Source organism: Chiroxiphia lanceolata, chromosome 1 (genome assembly GCF_009829145.1).
Source record: "Chiroxiphia lanceolata isolate bChiLan1 chromosome 1, bChiLan1.pri, whole genome shotgun sequence".
NCBI lineage: Eukaryota > Metazoa > Chordata > Aves > Passeriformes > Pipridae > Chiroxiphia > Chiroxiphia lanceolata.
Genome location: NC_045637.1, coordinates 152,304,139 through 152,322,697, shown reverse-complemented (window position 1 = coordinate 152,322,697; position 18,559 = coordinate 152,304,139). Strand labels below are relative to the sequence as shown.

Below are 18,559 nucleotides of genomic sequence, written 5' to 3'. Positions count from 1 at the left end.
TAATAAATACACATTTAAAATTTACTTAAATTTTGAACAGTATTAAAGAGGACCTACACAATTAAAAACTGCTTTCTTTTACCCAATGGCATCAATTAAAAACTTCCTAAAACATTTATTCTGGGGTTATATCCAACTCAAGAAACCAAAACATATAAGACATTTTACTGGAAAGACTGCCCACCACAGGTATCTAGCCTTTATTTCCAAATCAAGAGATATATAGAAAAATCCAACTAATTAATTTAACTTCCATATGCTCTTCAGTATTATCTAAATTATATACCTAGAACATTTAAATTTCTCATTATTGCAAGCTTAATTTTACACAGGGAAAGTCCCTGTCTATATAAAAGGAGCATGAAGGAAAAAAGTAGGCAAGTCTTTTAACTGTTTTGAAAACATTTATTGCTGGAATATGGTCTGATGATTTGATCAACTCAGAAACATATTTCTAACTGAAAGCAGTTTTCAGTTCCAAACTGCTACTGATTAAATGGGAAGTTTTGGAAAAACCTGAGTACAACAGATACTGTAAAGGTAAAAAAAGCAATTTTCCCAGGAAAATGGAAAACCCAGTCTATCAAGAGTTATCAAGAATGGGAAAGATTTATAAAGGAATTGGTGACTGAAATCACAGGCATGCAGGGGGTAGTTGCCTGCAGTGGTTATACCTGAAACAGTTTGAATTTCTGAATTAACCAGAACAACTTCCCTAACTTAGCACATCTTTTCAGCCTGCAGATTTAATGGATTAACATGCAGGAGTCATTTCAATATTATTTGCAAATGACTTTATTGCAGAAGGTTAGATAAAAAAATCCATGGTAAGCCAAATATTTTGTAAGTGTTGGGAATCACCTCTGGTGAACTTGCTACTGGTCCAGCCATCATTCCTCTGGCAATGAGACCAGACCTGAGCTTTGACTTCTCCTTCACTGTGGATTTCGTCTCCTCAGAAATTGTTGCTGCTTTTAAATCCTCTTGACTATCTTTTAACTTTTTGTCCCCATCAGAGGGTAAGTGGCTGTTGGGTACTGTTCCTGTGTGGCACTTTTCACTTCTGTGCTGATGTCTTCTGGATGAAGGAATTTTATCCAGTGGATTCTCGACATCATATCTACAAGGAAGAAAAAGGAAGAGCTTGAAACAGCAAAATAATGCACCATTAAGTTAATGAAGACATCTACTTGGCTAAGTAAAGCACTGCTGTCAAATTAAGTTATATTTTATCTAGAAATGGCACTCAAATACAGTCACTTTTCACTTCTAATCTGTATGTAGGTCTTCAGGACATTATTTCAGTGTCACTTTTATATGTCACAACCGGTTATAATATGTATAACACTTTACTCATATGCTTACTGATTTTGATAGGTAATGGGTTCAAACTGAAAGAGGGGAAATTTAGCTGAGATACACAAAAGAAATTCTTCCCTGTGAGGGTGGGGAGGCCCTGGCACAGGTTGCCCAGAGAAGCTGTGGCTGCCCCATTCCTGGAAGTGACCAAGGCCAGACTGGATGGGGCTTGGAGCAACCTGGGCTAGTGGAAGGTGTCCCTGCCTATGGCAGGGGGTTGGAACTGGATGGTCTTTAAGGTCTCTTCAACCCAAACTATTCCAAGATTCCACGATTTCCTAGGAGGGGACGTCAGTGCCATTTTGCTGTAGAGGGAGCGCAGGGGCCAGTTAATGGTGCTGGTCCTGCTGTGCCCTCACAGAGCAGTGTCAGGGACTCCTCTGCAGGACAAATCCATAGAGAAAGAGGGGGAAAAAAAGAGGAAGAAAAAAAGAAAAGAGGAAAAAAGCTGATTCCTTTGCCCTGCCTCCTTTTCAAATGTTGCTTCGAAGCCCAGCTTAAAACATCTTGGCTTTCTTCCCCTACTAAAATGAGTTGGTGGGTTTTTTTCAAGCACTGACACTCAGATTTAGCTGCTTTTAACATGTTGTGTTTAGGATGAGGAATAAAGTCTGATTAATTCCCTAGGAGAGCAAGCTGGGAAGGTAAATTACACTTTTGTGCCAATTTTAAAAGCTCTCTATGGAAGCACGGGGCTGTTAGTCCTCCTTGAGGCACCAATACATGAAAAACTTGGTTACATACTGTTTTCAGGTATTCTGCAAGATGAAAACAACCTACACTATCTGTAACAACACTGAATTTAAAATATTAAGCCTTGCTTCTATGAATATACCTGCAGTTTGAGCGTAGGTGCTTTGTTTCACATCCAAACATGCTTCAATGTGAGTATTTCCAATTTATAAGGTATAAAAGCTCACATTTCTATGTCCTTCAGTGACTAAAAGATGTAATTGAGATTATCAATCTTCATAATTGGTAGGGAACATAAAAGACCATTTTTGAAGGGTGGCTTGCACAGGAGATTTTAATAATCTGTATACTTAAGCTTTGTACTACTAGGATAATTAATAAAAGGTAATGTAGGTGAAGGTATAGATTTTTAACACTATTTCTCTTACTTTAAAAATAAGGGAAGACACAGGACAAAGAGAAATAAATCAGACTGTACCTGGAAGCTTGAGTTTTGCTTTCATCATTCCCATGCACATGATCCTCATCCAAGAGGTCGGGTGGGTGGGATGCTGAGTTCTTACTCTGAGCAGCTGACAGAGTAGAACTGGAACCAGTGCTCCTGGAAGTCCCACGGTGTTCGAGGAAGTAATTAGTAATAATTTCAAGAAGTGTTTTCAGTGGGTTCTCCTTTGCCTTTCCCAAAAGAAAAATGGGAGTTCTTGGTGACTATTAAAATGCTTTGTTAGTCTTACTGCAGCCTAAGACAGGATATCCTTTTTAACCTGTGCAGTAACTGAACATACTATTTCCATGTGTGTATCAGGAAAATGGAAGATGCCAGCTAGAGAATGTTAAAAGCTTGAAGGTACTGCTGTGTTAAATGAATTAAGCATGATATAATAAAAACAATGTGTTACAGTCATTTCTTACTCTCACTTTAGCTAAACATTGCAAAGGGTGGTAACTGTGTCAGAACACTTCTTTTCTACAATGGGAGGATTTTTTGAGGTGACTTATAACAGGACTGCCTCATGCTGCTCATCAAAGGCATCGTGGTACCTTAAGTCATGAGTGAACTGGAGATGGATGTTACCCATTGATGTCCCTACCATCAGCTATCGCTGTCTACATCACATTTCAAAGGATAATAAATGCTAGAAGTTTAATTTTTATCTGCTGCATCATATATAAAGTTACTAATAGAAATGGGCATGTGAGGGTACTTCCACATTTTGGGAAGCACCATGTACTCTCTTACCTTGTTCTGTTTGTACAAGGAGTGCAGATGTAGGACATTCCGAAGCTCATTCCTGTTATTGATGCTGAGCTCAGAACGTGGAAGCTCCCGGTCCATGATGGTGATGGTTTTCTTCAAACCCTGAGAAGGAAAAGTGCCAGTTACCAAACCTTTTATTCTGGATTTTGTTGGGTGTAACATGAAGCTTGTGTAGCCAGATAACCCTGAGAACCTGTGCCTTAACTCAACAAATTTAAGTGGTACAAAACAAGATTACTATTTTGAGAGAGAAAGCCCCAATTCCTTCCATGAAGGGTTATTGTTACAAGAAAAGGATTTCTTTTTCTGCAGATGGAGCGTCTGGCTCAGATTTAGGGAACTAAGGACAAGTTGTGGTAAATAAAGGATCACTATCATAGCTGGCTGTGATGTGTAGGAAAGGCTTGGAGGGAAGCAGTGCCCCTTGTTTTGACTCCAGGGTTGAAAATACAAATTTGGAGACAGGATGCAAAACACAAGACTGAGGTTTGTGTAGCACTTAATAAGACAGTGGCTGTTTTAATTTCTGATACAAACTAACTCATTCCTGACACTGGAGGTCTGGCATCAGCAGTATTTCCTTAGGACTGAACATAAATACAATAGGTACTGTCACCTGGAAATGTGAAGGTGCCTTTTCATCTGCTCAGTCCCACACTCCCCACACCCACGTGTGGTCCAGTTTCCTTTACAGCATTAAGAAAAGTACAATGGCCTCTTTCCTCCCCTTCTCCCTGTCTCCTTCCCCCCTCGATAAATCTGCTTTCTGACGAGTTATTATTGAAAACTGGGGGAAAGTCACAGCTTACCAGTTTCTCTAAAATTGTTACCTTTTGCCTTTTTCTCCCACACCACCTAAATATTTGTCCTGGGAGGCTCTGTATGCCTCTTGTAAACACAAGGATAACAACAAAATAGATAGTTAATGGGAAAAAAAACAAAAAACAAAAAACCCAACAAACAAACAAAAAAAAAAAGAAAAAAGAAAAAAAGAAAAAATAAAAAAGAAAAAAGAAAAAAAGAAAAAAGAAAAAAAAGAAAAAAAAAGAAAAAAGAAAAAAGAAAAGAAAAAGAAAAAAGAAAAAAAAGAAAAAAGAAAAAATAAAAAAGAAAAAAAGAAAAAGAAAAAAAAAAGAAAAAAGAAAAAAAGAAAAATAAAAAAAAGAAAAAAGAAAAAAGAAAAAACAAACAAATAAAACCAAACAAAAACAAAACAAACAAAAAAATTTAAAAAACTACAACAACAAAAACAAACAAACAAACCACAAAAAAACCAAAAAACAAAACAAAACAAAAAAACCAAAAACAAACAAACAAAAAAACCCCACTGAAACCGTGGTTGTTGATTTAAGTTTCACAGGCATGTGTGGGTAAGGATGGGGCTTTCTCAGACCGGGAGGAAGCTGCTTCCACCGTCAGGAATAACAAGGCACTGTGGGAAATGTAGTTCAACAACTCACCCGAGAAGCTGTTACCCTTCAGCTCCAGCTGCTTTCACCCTGGAATATACTTCCCCCCTCCCAGCATCTCTCAATTATTTTTGTTTTAGCACTTTAACACTTCCCACGTGTCGTTCTCATCTGGGCTAAGCTGGAGAAAATCAAGAGGAGTTACCTTTCTACTGAGAAATTCTCTCACCAGCGATGCGGCCACTTCTTCCACAAAGGAGTTGTCCATCTTTTAGCCCAAACCCTGCTCGTGGGGGGGAGATGTTTTTCACTTCTCCTCCCAACTCCCCGGAGCCCGGCGGCATCGCAGCTCCTCGGGGCGGCTGTGCCGGGCCGGCTCCCGCAGGGATGTTGCTGTGGAGACCATGTCATAGGAAGCTGGGAGAACTCCTCCCCCTGGGAAGGAAGGAAGGAAGCCGGGTAGACTTAGAATTCCGAAGAGCTCACGGTGTAGGAGCGGGACGAGAAACTCTGTGGTTGCTTTGAATTTACCCCCCCAAAAAAAAAAAAAAAATAAATTTAGAAGGCGAGAGACAGAATGTTCAAATCTCAGCGAGGGAAGGGATTTAGGATTATTTCTGTCTTTAAGAAGCGTACATAGTTGTTATTTGCTGTCGAATACTCCTGTGCTAGTGCAGCTTTTAACTATATATGTTCCTTTTGTATAGAACAAACAAACTAATTCATTAATTAGCTTAGCAGCTTCTAAGTCACGGAATCACAGAACTATTTAGGTTGGAAAAGACCACTGAGATCAAGTCCAACCTGTGACCCAACACCACCGTGTCAACTGATGCCACGTCCAATCTTTCCTTAAACACCTCCAGGGACAGTGACTCCACCACCTCCCTGAACAGACCATTCCTATGTCTAATCACACTTTCTGTGCAGAAATTCTTCCTAATGTCCAACCTGAACCTCCTCTGGCACAGCTGAAGTCTGTATGTCCCCTTGTCCTAACACTTGCTACATGGGAGAAGAGCCCGACCTCCACCTGGCTGCACCCTCCTGTAAGGGAGTTGTAGAGTGACAAGGTCCCCCCCTGAGCCTCCTTTTCTCCAGATTAAACAACCCCAGCTCCCTCAGCAGCTCCTCACAGGACATGTGCTCCAGACCCCTCCCCAGCTTTGTCGTCCTTCTCTGGACCTGCTCCAGCCCCTCCATGTCCTTCCTGAATTGAGGGGCCCAGAACTGGACACAGCACTCGAGGCCTCCCCAGTGCCAAGTACCAGGGAAGAATCATCCTTTCCCTGGTCCTGCTGGACACACTGTCGCTGGTACAAACTAAGCTTAATCTCCCACACTGGCTGTGTCTGGGGTGGGAGATTCATCAGCTGAATCTTTCGGGTTACACCTACTTGAGCCAATAATATGATCAAGGCAGGGATTGTGGTGAGTGACACTTTGGGCTTGGGGATCTGATGGGGGTACACTCTGGCCCAGGGTATTGACCCAGAATGGAGATTCCACAGCCTGGCCAGCCTCTTCCAAAACTTGACCACTCTTGAGCAGGTAAACTGTTTTCCTTATTGCACTAAAATTTCCCTTGCTACAGCTTCTCTCTGTTTTGTCTTACCCCTTTAACTGTGCCCTCTGAGGTGAGTCTGGCTTTGTCTTTTCTTTAAACTGCATTTAATAGTGGTTAGGATGCGGCGCTTTCACCGCCGCGGCCCGGGTTCGATTCCCGGTCAGAGAAAAAGTCCCCCGGGTAGATGGAGCTCGTTAGCCCTGTAAGGCCATCCATCTAAGAGAAGGTCACTCTATACAAACCTACGTCCTGAGGACCTCACTGCCACTGTCCAAGCTTGCTCGGCCCTGGCAGATGAACCTCAGGATTAAAGGGTGGGCTCAGCTCAGCGCACACTGTGTCTCACCTAAAAAATCCACTGCGCAGGCTCGAAGGGCAAAGACCCTTCCCAAATCTTCGTTCGCGAAGACTGGCCATACATACAGCATATAAAGACTTTCCAAGTCTTATATTCCCTTATTTTCACCATGTGATACATGGACTCCATCAAAATTCATCTGATGAATTCCTCCAGCATCAGGTCAGGTACAGGCTGGAGCTCTCCCAGCAGCACACCTGACCCAGGGTTCTGTGTTCTTTCCCCTTCAGAGTTCCCTAAACAACCCGGATGTTTTGTGTTAACCAACTGCACAGTTTGTTGGAGATGAGGTTCCCATTCCTTGAGATTCCATTTCCCCAAGATCTTCAGGATGATTTTTGGTTGCACTGAGTGACCAGTATCTGCCGAGGTGTGATGCTGTTGAGGTACAGGGGTGCCTACCCACCTGATCCATATATCCCATCAACTTGATTATCCTCATCAGCTGCCAGGTCAGTGGCAGCCCCTTCCTTTAGTGCAGCAAGTCCAGTGTGGCAGCACCCACCCTTGTGCACCTAATTAGTTTTTACTTAACCCATCAGCTGCATCCCACCCACTCCAGTTTCCCAGCACCTCCACAACTGCTGCAGATGGATTCCTAAGGCTGTTAACTGCAAATCTCCCACATATCCTTAATCTCTGCCTGAGCAAAGGGCTGCTGAGTGATCACACTCTGGGGACATGGCACTTCTGTCTGTGTGGGTCCAATAATCAACAGCAACTAGGGCTGCCTTGCAGGCTTCTGGTTTTAATTAGTCACAAATGTCACTGCCCCAGCTTCAGGGTCCCCGTTGGGGACAGTCACTGCTCACCCACAGCTGGGGCAGCACGGTGTGCAGTGTAATTTGGATGGTTCAGCATCAATAGCTACTGATCATATGCAGTCTAGAAACATTCTTCTGGTTCAGGGCTAAGGGAGATGCTGCCAGTACCGTGGCACTTCCAGCCATCCAGCAAATGTGAGGTCTGGAAAGACTTCTTAAAGCTTTCTTTGAACATTGTGGTATCTGTAAATACCATTATTTTCCAGAGGGGGTAACACTTAATGGAGTGGAATAGCTCTGGCTTTTAAAAGGCACCTGGAGTGGGCTGACAACTCTTTGACAGAGAATTTGGAATACAATGAAGTCTGGTATCAGTGCAAAGTAATTAGAACACGTTATGTATTGCTTGTGTAATTGCACACAGTGATGTGGGTGCTGCAGTTTTTTGACTCCCCTTGTTCTCTGCTCTGTGCTCTGGAAAACATAATGGCACTTAAACCTGATGGTTTATATGCTGGTTAAGGTGACCTTTATTTCTCTAGTTAATGTTCCAGCGTTTTTTGCAAAAATGCAAAACATTTCATTGTACAAAAAAGAAAGTGCAATGCATAAAAGTGCAGCAACTTTTTCTGAACAAAAGGCATTTTTGTACATAAGGGGATTGGTGAGTGACTGATTTGCACAGCAAAGAACTTGACTGGTATTTGGGGTGCTGAGTAAAAAGCTGATTGAGCTCCTTGTTGCCAAAGCATTTTTTTAGGTTTATTTTTCTGTTGCTTGTCTTTTTTTCAGCCCTTGGCTCAATCAGAGGAGTAGGGAGGGAAATGAGTGGAAAGCATGACAAAGATACAGATGACTCAGAGCTCTGAATACACACCGAGCCACAGAATAGAGAGTAACTTCCCAGGACAGTAGCTGGAAATAAAGTTTAATGAGGAGACAGGATAGACTGCACTGACCATGTGCAGAAAGACAGATGTACTGACAAACCCTGGCTGCACACATCAAACCTCTTCTAACTCCTTACCTTTCTATTTATATGTAGCTAATCTTTCCAAAAATACCTTGATCTTTACCTTCTCCTGTCTTTGGTTTCTTCCCTCAAGGGAAGGAACTTCTTAGTAAGTTTTGAACTATCCTGCATCGTATAAACCTCCTCCTCAGTCCAAAGGGTGCTCAGGAGAGCCCTTTTGTTGTATTGTTGATGTTTCTCCTGTGGCAACCCTGGGAGGAGATGCTGCTGGGGTGCTTTCTCTCCAGGTAACTTATTGGGGTCCCCTTGCCTGTTCAGCTTTGCTCTTTCAAGCTGAAGACTCCTGTGATAACTCAGAGTAGCCAGGGCATGGTATTGCTCAGGTTTTCCCATTTGCCATTCTCTCTCTGGGCTTCTTTGTGAAGATGAACCTTTTCTCACACAACCTGACAGCTCTTCCTCCCTGCAGCTTTCTCTTCTCCGGGCTGAACAAGCCCTGTCCCCTCAGGAAACTCTAACAGGACACATGCTCCAGCCCCTGCCCATGTTGGTGACCCTCTACTGAACTCAACCCAGCTGATCAGTGTGCTCCTTGTACCAGGGGTACCAAAAACGTGTGTGACATTTCACATACGCAAATCAGGGGCGTGTGATCTAATGGGATCTAAACTCCCCAGAGCCAAGGGGGTTAATAATTCCCCTCAGGCATTTTTCCTTGATTAATAGGCAGTGCTCCATTTAATAGAGCCCAGGATGCCATGAGCAGCCTTTGCTGCCAGGGCACAGTGCTGACTAGTGGGCAGGTTGCTGGCTACCAAGACCTCCATGTCATTTTCCACAGACTATTCCAAATAACCCCCCTCTCCTTCATGTGTTCCAGTAGGACTTGTCTCCTCATTTCCCCATAAACTGTGGGAAAGCTGACCAGCTTGTTGAGCCCTGGGTAGAACTTTTGGCCTCTTTTTGAAGACAGGTGCAGCACTTGTCTTCCATCTCCCTGGAACTCCACAACTGTTCAAAGATGACAGAGCAGCCTTGCTGTGATACCAGTCATGTATGTGAGAGAAGCAGCACTTCTTTTAGCCCTTGAAGTCTTCTACAAGCATGAACTCTGAGTGAGCTCTGGCTTTTCTGATACCGCCTCCACATGCCCTGACAGTGTTTCTGAGCTCCTCCCTCATAAACTGTGTTCTCTCACAGAGCTCTAGTCATACAGGCCTCTTGTGTTGATGTGCTCATGGTCTCCCTTAACCCATGTGAATGAGCAGCAGGTGCCCACAGACTGGATGAGCCTTGACAGTCTCTCCTCAGCATCCCTGATCCAAGCCCAGGGGAAGTAACAAATCTGCCTGGACAGGGAGTGGTTCTTTTCTTAGTCATCTGGCTCTGAGCTCTCCACGTTAAGCTACCAGACCCCAAGGGAGAGGCTCTAAAATGATTTGGAGCCCTGATCACAACTAATGTGGGCGGATATACCATCCTGCTCTAGAGGAGTGGTTTGATTTTTGGCCACTTACTGAAATGTCTTTGGAAACAGGATGAAACTGGCCTTTGAGACTTCATGAAGAAGCTAGAACAGGTTGCCCAGAGAGGTGGTGGATGCCCCATCCCTGAAAACATTCGAGGTCAGGTTGGATAGGGCTCCGAGCAACCCGGTCTGGTTGAAGATGTCCCTGCTTATTGCAGAGGGTTGGACTAGATGGCCTTTAAAAGTCCCTTCCAACTGAAACTGTTCTCTGATTCTATGACACTTGTCTTCCTTGGAATTGCCTCAGACTAAGCTTTGCCTTGCTGGTGCCTTCCAACTTGATTCTGTAAGTCTAAGAGTGTGTATTGACAGTACAGAGGTACCTGAGTGGATTTAAAGAGGTTTTCTGAATGGTGTGGTAGCATCTTGATTGACTTGACCAGAATCTGTGCTGAACGAAATTCCTTTCTGCTTTAAAAAAAAAAAAAAAAGAAAAGAAAAAAAATTACTCTATGTGGCTATAATTTTGCTCTACAATTTAAATCTCCTTTCTTTGTGTTGCCTCATATAAAGGATTGATCTTTGCATGTCTGCATTATATAGATATAATTTTCTCTCCTTTGTGATTCATGTTCTGTTACTCACATGAGTAATTCTTTCCTTGTTCTCTACATTTTTTTTTTCCAGGATAAATTATTTCATGCAACAGTACTTGAAGTGCTACATTCTAAGCATTAAATTAACCTTGGATATGAAACATAGATCAGCAACACTCTACTAGGAGAGAATTTCTATTAAATAATTGACAGATTCTTTTAAAGCAGTGCTCAAGCTCTTGAAGGCTGTGACACCCACTCTAATTTATAGCATTTGGGATTGAGCAAAATGATGCATTTAGCTTGAACTTGGCTCATTAGTACAGCGTTCATTAGAAATAATTCCGTTTCAGTTCCGCGATTGTACATTTTATTTAAAAATGTAGAGCAGGTTTGTATTGACTGCGAACAGGAATATAGGAAATTACTACTGAGACACTGAAAAAAAAAGTATGAAAATACATAGTAGGAAAGAATATTGCTCAAGGAAACTTCAAAGGCTTTGGAAACGTCCCCAGGTGGTTGCTGTAGGAAGCTCAGTCCTGTGCTTTGATCATCACCTGGAGGTGGCATTGCTGTGTTCCTGAGCATGGATGCTCCCTGCCCACCTCCTGGATGTGACAGCTCCTTTCCAACTCTCAGGCAACGTGGCTTATTAATGGGAGATTATTTCAAAATACAAATAAACCATGTCCATGGGATTCCCTTTCCCCAAACACTGACTGATACCCTCGCACAAATCCAGCAGCCTGGTGGGGCTGGATTTCCCCTTGAAAATACATACCATTTCTTTCCAAATAGAATGTATTTGTGTGTGTGCTTGAAATATCTTCTTATTTTTTACTAAAATTATTACTCTGTCACTGCCAAAGAGGTCACTCACAAGCCCATAATTCTAAAGATACCTTCTGGAGCCCTTCTGGAGCTGGGAATTGTGTTGGCAGCACTGCAGGCCTCTGGGGGGGGCAGCAGTTTGTAGGGTGGGTGACCTGCCTTTGCCAGCAGCTTTGCAGATTCAAATTTGAGAGAATGCAGCCCAGTTCTGATGGTTTCATTAGCATTATCACTTGAGGCTGGTATTTCTTATGTACTGAAGTTGATTCACTATGAGGGATGTCAGAGGTGTGGGAATCTTCCCAAGGTCTTTTGTCAGAAGAGCCCAAGTCAAGAAATTCACTGAGTGTTTTTTGCCTGCCTCAAGTGCTCCTGTTACAATTTCTCCATCAAGCAATCCTGTTGATTCCCTAGCTGGCCTCATGCTTTTAATGTTTTTCAAGAACTTCTTACTATGAAGTTGAGTATCCATTGTAAGGTGCTGTTCGAATTAATTTCCATCCTCTTAATTTCTTGTTTAGATTTGACCTGCCATGTTTGATGCTCTTCTGTTCTCTGCATGTGGGCAAGCTTTCCACTTTTTTAAATGCTGACCTTTTCCTTCTGACAGACTTCTTAACTCCCCGTTGAGCCAAGCAAGAATTAATCGGGATTTTTTTCTTCTTTCTTTCCTTTTGGTCCATGTTTTATTTGGCCTTCTAACCCAGAATTCTGTGTAGTCCTTCAGTTGTTTGTAGATGTGATAGTTCCTACCTTTGGGGCTGTTCTTTTCATCTTTTTTCTTGCCTAATAGCCTTGTTTTGACATTGTTCCATTTCTTCACATCTTTTATCTAGTGCTTTTTTCACTCACCCACTCTTTTCTATAACAACCTAATTGTGTTGTGAACACCACTAAAGAGCAGCTCTTCCAATGATTCCACTTGAACTGGTTTCAAGCACCACTTGAGTCTAAATCCAAAACAGCATCTTTCATGTGGATTCCTGTATAGGTTCTTGTAGAAGTTTTGGGTTTGCAGCTCTTGCTGATGAATCACTCACCTGCTCTGTGTGTAGGTGATTTAACTTCTTATCCCAATAAATCCAATATTCCAATATTTACACTTTCTGTGCTCGGCATTTCATGATCACTGTGCCATCTCCCTCCAGAGAATCTGTCGTTTAAAGAGGAGACTTGCAGGTATCGTCTTGTTGTCTGTGTTTGTCAGACCTATCTTCATTTAACTGTTAGAAATCAGGGGGATAAATGACTGGAAGAGTAAAAACAATAACAGCAAGAAATTTCGTAAAGTTTTTCAAGGATGAGATGTTAAACTGATGCTTAAAAGCTATTATAGTGTCTTTCTGCTCAGGACTGCTGCTGTAAATCACTGCTGCAAAAATTAGCTTCTCAAAATTATACATGAAGAATGCACTCTTAAGGAAAAATACACTAAAATACCACCCACCCTCCGAATATTTCAATATCAAGGTAACTTTCTGCTGATGTGTTGACTGAACCAGCAGAATCCACAAGTGGATTGTGTTTATCTTGCTGTGTATCCCTCATTAAGTGTATTATTAAATTAGAATCACAAAAACACAGAATGGTTTGGATTGGAAAGGACCTTAAATATCATCTAATTCCAACTCCCTGCTGTGAGCAGGGACACCTTCCACTGTACCAGGTAGCTCCAAGCTCCATCCAACCTGGCCTTGAACACTTCCAGGGATGGGGCAGCCACTAAGTAGGACCCCTGCTGAAGCCAACTTACTGGCTGGAGTGGCTGGAATTCCTTTTTCCTGCTCTTCAGGTACTCTCCTGCTGACCTATAATCCCTCTCCAGGTGCTGATATCTATTGTTGGCTCTGGTATCAAACTGGTAGGAATGGGATGGATTGAAGTTCCCCTCTCCCACCAACTTTAGTTCAAAGCCCTTATTATTATAGCCCCTGTTGTTATAGTCCCTGTTATTAGAACAAATCAAAAGACTTGTTTTAATAAGTGACATGTTGGAGATGGTTTGGATTCCTCCAGTGTGGTTTGGCTAATATTTTTTTTAAGAATTGTTTTGATGTTGGATTAAAAAGCTGTTTCATTTTGTGAAAAGAAAAGGCATGGCACTGTGCTTTTTTTTTCCCTCCACATTCTTCACTCTCAATCAACTGAAGGAGAATTGGGAGCAAAGGACAGGGCTTCAAAAACCCTTCACTCCTATACTGCCTGATAGCCTTGGCTGTTTTTCTAAAGGTCTGCATAGTATTTCAGAGTTACAAACAACAAGCAAGTAATCACAGAGTCGCCAGACCCAGTTTGAAATACAGTATCACAATCCTTTGTATAAGTCATAAACTGTGAGTTATGGCATCGTTTCAGTCTGGAACTTCATCCATCTTTTTGTCTCTCTCCCCTGGTAAAGCAGTCCTGGTTTAATGGGAACCCCAGCTTTCTGCTACAGAAAAGGTACAAAACACAGGTAGGAATTAAATTTCTTAGAAGCACACGAGTGAAAGCCACCAATATGTGCTCGTCTACCACTGAGTTTTATAATTGCATCTAAGCACTTGAGAGGAAGGAGCTGTGTAATTTATAATATTGCTGTAATATTTCATGTAGGAATATGATGGATGCTTTATTCTTCCTGAGCCCTGTTGTTAAGGAACTGCTGGAATCCCGAAGCAGACCTCACTGTTAACTGCACTCCTGTGTGTCTTTTTTGTACAGTGTTGTTATTAGTTTCCTAATATCAGGTTATTGTATTCCGGTGAATATTGCACTTTAAACAGCTAAAAACCAACTTAATCAAGATCTCTGGGACTGTTTGCTAATGCAAATGTTGAGGAGCAGGAGTCAGAGACCGTTGTCTCACCTTAATACTTGGAAAATAGTTATGGACAAATGTTTGTCGTTATCCTGTTGGAAATATGGAATCAATACAGCTGAACAGCAGGACTGTACTTGGGGCATTCACACAACACCTGATAACAGCAGGCTTTGTTGCTCACTGTTTGTGCAACCTTTACATGGCAGCTGATATCCTATTTTTTCCTGTATTCTCCCCTTTTTTTTCCATCCTGTCCTACTGGGTGAGTGTCCTGGTGTCTCCTGAAATTCTTACAGAACTCTGTTTTCCTACTGTGTTTAGAGCAGAAGAGAACACAGGATATGGTTGGATGCCTTTCTTATCAGCCAACTTCTCTTCCCTGCAGTCTATTTTAGATGATTATGCTAAAATCAAACTTTTTTTTTCCAGTTTGTGATCTGCATTTTTGGTTTTCTAGAGCAGTTGTGCTTCCTGAGACCATAATACCATGGAAACAAGCTTCATTGGCTTGAATCTGTGGTAACCTGGATGTCTTGCTTAGGATGCTGAAATTATGACACTCTTGATCTGAATTGAAGTTCTTTAGTGAAAAGACATTTCCATGCCTTGAATCTCTAGATTCACAAACACACCAGAATGGCAGATCTCTCAAATATTCATCTAATATCATCATTCTTCTTCATCTAATAGGCTCTTTCATCTCATGTCCATGCCTGGACTTTGTCCAAGGACTTTAAAAAGTTGTCAGCTGAGACCTTGGGCTTTACCAGATGTGGATTTTCTGCTCAGGAGCTGGTCCAGCTTAAAGTTTAGTAGCAAAACTCAGAGTTGACATTCCCTGGTGAAGCACCCACCGTCCTGGTGCCTCCATTGCTTTCACCAGGACCTACAGATGTCTGTGGTTGGTGGTCTGCTCTTCAGCTGCCAACACTTAGGGGACCCTCAGACACACAGAACAGAGGAGATCTCACACAAAATATAAAAGATTAGGATTTAATACAGGGCAGACTGTGGTGGTGAGGCACAGGGTCAGTCAGACGAGGGTGGTGACCTGCTCACATGTGGCAAATCCCATTTATTTCCCCCTTTCCCCAGACACTTTGATCTCTTCCTTTCTCCACTCCTGCATCCTCCTAAATGAACAACCCATCCCTAGTTACCTTTTCCCCAGGGGTTTGGTGTATCTGCATCCAAATTTAGTATTTCTGAAAGTTACTCAAGTCATTCAAGCCTTATGTGGATGGCACTACCTGGGTCTGGCATTACCTGAGTCTGGCATTACCTGGCTCCTGGTGGTCTTGAAAGATCCTGGTCCTTAAATGGTCCCTCAGGAATTTGCTCATCATGTGTTAAATCCACCCATCCTTCACAGCACTGTGTATAATTTTCTTCACTTTTTCACTCTGTTATTTATGTTCAGCAGTTTCTTATGTTGTGTCCAGTAGTTTTTCGTGGTCTATTCAGTTAATAAACCTCAGCCCAGGGCCCAGACATCTTCTTACAGACCTTAACAAAAACACTGTCAATTTAGTGGTCTCGTAATTGTTTTTCCCTCTCAGAGATCCAGAGAAACTGATAAACTCCATGGGAAGATTTCACGGCTTCTGAATGGTCTCCAGTACCTGCAATACGGCTGTGTGGAAAATCAAGAGTATATTTTGCTGTTTAAATAGGAATTGACACTGTTGCCAGGAAAATAACTCCAAACCAGTAGTGAACAATAGCATCCTTTGGATCATAGACTGAGGAATAAACAAAATGCAGAATAAATTACAGGGACAAAACACATGCTCTGACTGTCAAGTCAATTTTCAAACATCCTTTTTCTCTTTTAAGATTTTTTTTCCCTTAAGATACAACGTATGTTTAGTACAAGAATATGAATCAGAAGAATGCAGAAGATGTTTTATTTTTCTGAGCATATCATTGCCAGTAAAATAAATTGTTGCCTTGTCCCTATCACACTTTTGCTGGCTTTGATGGATTTTGTAGGGCTCCTGTTCTGGACTAGCCTTGCTCTTATATCTCCTTTTAAAACCTTACCCTCCAACATCACTTCTTGCAGAATCCAGTTGTTCTGATTAAGATATAGATAAGAAATTTTGATTTCAGATTAAGATCCCCCTTTTTTTTTTTCCCTTTGGGAGAGGTTTGTAGGAAGGGCTTAAGAAAATGGAGCAACCACAAGACTCCACCTTAACATCCTTTCAGACACCTTTAAAGCTGTTAAGACTAAATCAAGGTGCTCTTCTTGCTCAACTTTTGCCCTCAAATTTCTCAGTCCATCTCAAGCTTTTCCTCCTCCTCTGGGTTTTGAATTCAGGTATGACTTGATCACCATCATCTCAGGCCAAATTGTAGCTGATCTGTTTGTTTTACACCCAGTTACACTGCGTGATTGGCAGTTTCCTTGGTGCCATCCTATTGCCCCTTTTCTAAAGTATAAATACCTGCATGTTTTGGAGCAGTTTTGTCTCAGGTAAATAACAATGTCCCCCCTCCTATCTCTGCAGGGTGGCTGTTCAGTGCTCTGCAGGCTGCAAGACACTCTTTTCTTCCCTCAGAATGTGCAACCACCTTTTATCCATTAAGGAATTCACCTGCTGTGGACAACATGCCCAGTGGCTTTTTTTTGTTCTTTTCAGCAATGAGCAAACTGCAGAAGGTTTTACATCTGTCCTTGAAAAGCTTTTCCTACTGTAGTTTTCAAAGGCTCTTTTTATGGTTTTCAAAGGCTTGGCATCTTCTTTTCCTTCCTTCCTTTTCTAGAGTGCATCATCATGGATTCATAGAATCCCAGAATGGTTTAGGTCCAAAGGGACCTTAAAGATCATCCAGTTCCGCCCCCCTGCCATGGGCAGGGACACTTTCCACTAGCCCAGGTTGCTCCAAGCCTCATCCAACCTGGCCATGAACACTTCCAGGGATGGGGCAGCCACAACTTCTCTGGGCAACCTGTGCCAGGGCCTCACCACCCTCACAGGGAAGAATTTCTTCCTAATATCCAATCCAACCCTGCCCTCTGGAGTGACCTTGTCCTGTCACTCCATACCCTGGCATCAACTTGAGTGCCTGAAATGTATTATTTTATCGGGAATGAAAGTTAATAAAGGCAGAAAGAGGAAGAAAAATTAGAAAGGCATCTTCATGCAGACTGTATTTATGTAAATGGATTTGTTTCTGAAAACCAGGTCATGAATGAATTGAGAATTTCTTATAAATCCCCTGTGAAATGCTTCGGATTTTTAACTGTTGCTTTTTTTCCCCTCTCCTTTCTTCTGTCTTGTGTCTTAAGCTGAAGGTAACGAGTAAAATCCTCACTAACAATTTGCTGTGGATTTTCCATGATAAATGCTGCCATGCTTGGAGTCTGCAAAATAAACAGAAATTTACTGTTTTGATATTAATTGACATCAAAACATTGCAGTATGTTCAGTTTGTTATAAAATGGGAGAACCAGATGAGTAATTATTTGTTAAATACTAACAAAAGAAATCAGAGTTTAAGCAAGTGATTATTGGCCTCAATATAGAAAAGGTGGACAACTGAAATGATTTATGAATATGCTAAGTAAAACATGAAGGGTTTTTTGGTTCCTCACTGCAGTGTGACATTAAAACACTAGAGAGAGCTCATGATTCATGGTTTCTTTTTTCCAGAGGCTTATTTAGAGAGCTGAGTCTCCTCATGTTCTCCTAACCGTAAATAAAAGGGAAACTTTCAATTAAATATTGCCTTTTACTCCATATTATAGTAAATTCTTTGGCTAATAAAGTTGAAATGTAATTTAATGCAAGACTTCAATGCTCTTCTCAATAATGAATTAACAAAATGCTGGTTTTTCCGGATCTTCATCTGCTGCTTATTCAAAATATTATTATTTTTTTCTTCCCAGTAGCTGTTCCAGGTGTTGGGAACCCATTTAACACAGCTTTTTTTTTTTTTTCCCTTTTTCCCCTTCTGGGAGCAGCACAGGCTTTTGAGTGTAATGTTAGACTTTTTATCATGCATTTTTGGAATACCTTCCCTGTCGTAGTGGTCCCAACTATTCTAAATTTCCGCTGTGGTTTTTGGGAGCATTTGGGTAAAGGAACCACAAGCAGGAGCAGCATTTCCGTTCCTTGATTGGATGAGCAGCTCTGGCATGAACAACATACTTGTGTGTGTACAGAGAGTCTCTGGAGCCTCAAATATGCACCCCTGAGATCTCCAAACTCGTTTCTTGTGAGTATTTCTGCTGAAAAAAGGAATTTTTGGATATTTTCAATCCAAAGGATGTCTATCCCAGGCTCCTGCAGGAATCCAAGCCCGGTTGCATTTGTTACACAGAAGCTGGAATCAGTTCTAGCCCACAATTCACAAACTTGTTTGGGTTTTCTGCCCAGGCTGTGTGACCAATTTAATTTTATTAAGAGCTGCAGAAGCTGCACAACAATTGAAAATGGTTACTATTTGGATTGAGAAATAAGGCTGAAGT

General features: G+C 41.8%; 1 protein-coding gene across 3 annotated transcripts in view; it reads right to left on the bottom strand.

The window, feature by feature from the left end:
* MINDY4 (MINDY lysine 48 deubiquitinase 4) overlaps positions 1-5,170 on the bottom strand; it is a 69,546-nt gene extending 64,376 nt beyond the window's left edge. For 2 of the 3 annotated variants that reach the window (XM_032707221.1, XM_032707238.1), the window contains exons 1-4: positions 4,925-5,169; positions 3,293-3,412; positions 2,531-2,727; positions 862-1,120 (exon numbers count right to left, since the gene is read on the bottom strand). In XM_032707221.1, the coding sequence (XP_032563112.1) occupies positions 862-1,120; positions 2,531-2,727; positions 3,293-3,412; positions 4,925-4,987 (639 nt within the window). In that variant the 5' untranslated portion in view covers positions 4,988-5,169. Of the gene's footprint in view, positions 1-861; positions 1,121-2,530; positions 2,728-3,292; positions 3,413-4,924 lie in introns of all 3 variants that reach the window. The other variant, XM_032707229.1, reaches the window with a different exon arrangement.
* Between the last annotated feature and the right edge of the window lie 13,389 nt (positions 5,171-18,559).